Below are 1939 nucleotides of genomic sequence, written 5' to 3'. Positions count from 1 at the left end.
CCCACACACACACACTATGTGTTAGACCTGATTCTGAACCGCAGTTGGTCCTTGTGAGATGACCTAGGAGTCACTTCCTAGCTATACTACATTTCTCATATGCAATCAAATTTGTATGGGCCGCGACACCCATCAGCGTTACATAGTCCAAATGGCATTTGTTTATAAGCGAAGATACTAAAAGGACATGTAAAGGATGTTCTTTCTTGATCCTCGAGGTCCACCACAATTTGATTATATCTAGAATAGTCGTCTAGGAAACAATAATAAGCTTGTCCAGCTAATCGTTCTAACATCTAGTCCATAAAAGGTAAAGGAAAATGATCCTTCCTGGTGGCTATATTTAACTTCCTGTAATCAATACACATTCGCCACCCAGTAACTGTCCTTGTAGGGATAAGCTCATTTTTTTTCATTATAAATCACCGTCATCCCTCCTTTTTTCGGAATCACTTGTACTGGACTTACCCATTTACTATCAGAAATTGGATAAATGATAACTGCTTCCAACAACTTCAAAACTTACTTCATCACAACCTCTTTCATAACATGATTGAATCTCCTTTGTGGCTGAGCTACTGGCCTGTAATTGTCCTCCATAAGAATTCTGTGCATACAATATGTAGGACTTATACCCTTCAAATCTGAAATTGACCACCCTGTAACACCTTTATTTGCTTTCAAAACTTCCACCAGCTTCTCTTCCTCTTTTGGAGACAATGAAGTACTAATAATAACTGGTTTTCCTCCATTTTCTTCCAAAATCACATATTTTAAATGAGGTGGCAACTCTTTCAACTCAATCTTGCTTTCTTTAACTTTTTCTCTGGGCTCAATATTTTCAAAGCTAGCCTTTTCTGCTAGAATTTCTTTTATTGCCTCTAAATTCCAAACACATTCTTCAATCACTTTATCCTCTTCTTCATGCAAGTCTTCGTAGTCATTAATAAGAGTTCTTTCCAGTAAAGACGCATCACGCATTCGAGCCCCTTGCATCATACAGAGTTCTTCTACAATGTCTACTTGAAAACATGATTTATCATCTTTACGATGTGACATTGCTTGAAAAACGTCAAAATTCACCTCTTCATCTTGTACTCTGACTTTAAGTTTTCCATTTTCTACATCAATCACGATACTGGTTGTCTTCATAAAAGGTCTTCCAAGAATCAAAGGTGCATCTCCATTCTCCTCCATTTCCATTATAACAAAATCCACTAGGAACAAAAATTTATCCACCTTTACTATTACATCTTCAGCCACTCCGTATGGATATTTAAGAGATTTATCTACCAATTGAAGAGTCATCCTTGTTGGCTTAAGTTCTAATCCTCTAATTCTTTTAAACATAGAAAGAGCCATTAGATTAATATTGGCTCCCAAGTCAATCAAAGCTTTTCCAACTTCTAACTCTCCAATAGTGCATGTAATGGTGAAACTCCCTGGATCTTGTAACTTAGGAGGTAACATTCTCTGTATGACTGCACTGCAATTTCCTTGCACTTCAATAATTTCCTTCTCAATATACTTTCTTTTTTTCATAAGAAGTTCTTTTAAAAATTTTGCATATGAAGGCATTTGCTGAAGTGCCTCAGAAAATGGTATGGTGATTTCCAACATTTTAAAGATCTCCATAAAGCACTTAAACTGCTTTTCTTTCTTCTTCCTGGAATATGCCTTTGGGTAAGGTAGGGGTTTTTCATACTCTCTATCTTTTAACTTTTCAACCCCTTTTTCCTGAGCTTTTCCCTCATCTCTCAATTTTTTTATCACAATTTCTTCTTCCTCATTGTTTTCTCTCTGATCACTCTTTTTTTCTTTCTCTTTTTTCTCAATTTTTTTCTCCTCTAATAATCTTCCACTCCTAGTAACAATCTCACATGCTTCTCTTACATTACTCCTTTCATTCATTTTTCAATCACACTCCTCCATACGGTTA

The 1939-nt window shown here is 36.0% G+C and overlaps 1 protein-coding gene across 1 annotated transcript; it reads right to left on the bottom strand.

Annotated features, from left to right (window-relative positions):
- Positions 1-522: 522 nt before the first annotated feature.
- On the bottom strand, positions 523-1470 carry LOC111240745. Its single transcript, XM_022776365.1, has one exon. It carries the CDS (start codon positions 1468-1470, stop codon positions 523-525), a length of 948 nt encoding a protein of 315 aa, XP_022632086.1.
- Positions 1471-1939: the final 469 nt, after the last annotated feature.

Source organism: Vigna radiata, chromosome 2, assembly GCF_000741045.1.
Source record: "Vigna radiata var. radiata cultivar VC1973A chromosome 2, Vradiata_ver6, whole genome shotgun sequence".
Classification (NCBI taxonomy): domain Eukaryota; kingdom Viridiplantae; phylum Streptophyta; class Magnoliopsida; order Fabales; family Fabaceae; genus Vigna; species Vigna radiata.
Note: the sequence above shows the minus strand (reverse complement) of the source record. Positions and strands in the feature narration are given on the sequence as shown.

Bases quoted from the DNA above. Each gene is read 5' to 3' on its own strand.
- LOC111240745 (XM_022776365.1), bottom strand. From the start codon at position 1,470: ATGTTACCTCCTAAGTTACAAGATCCAGGGAGTTTCACCATTACATGC.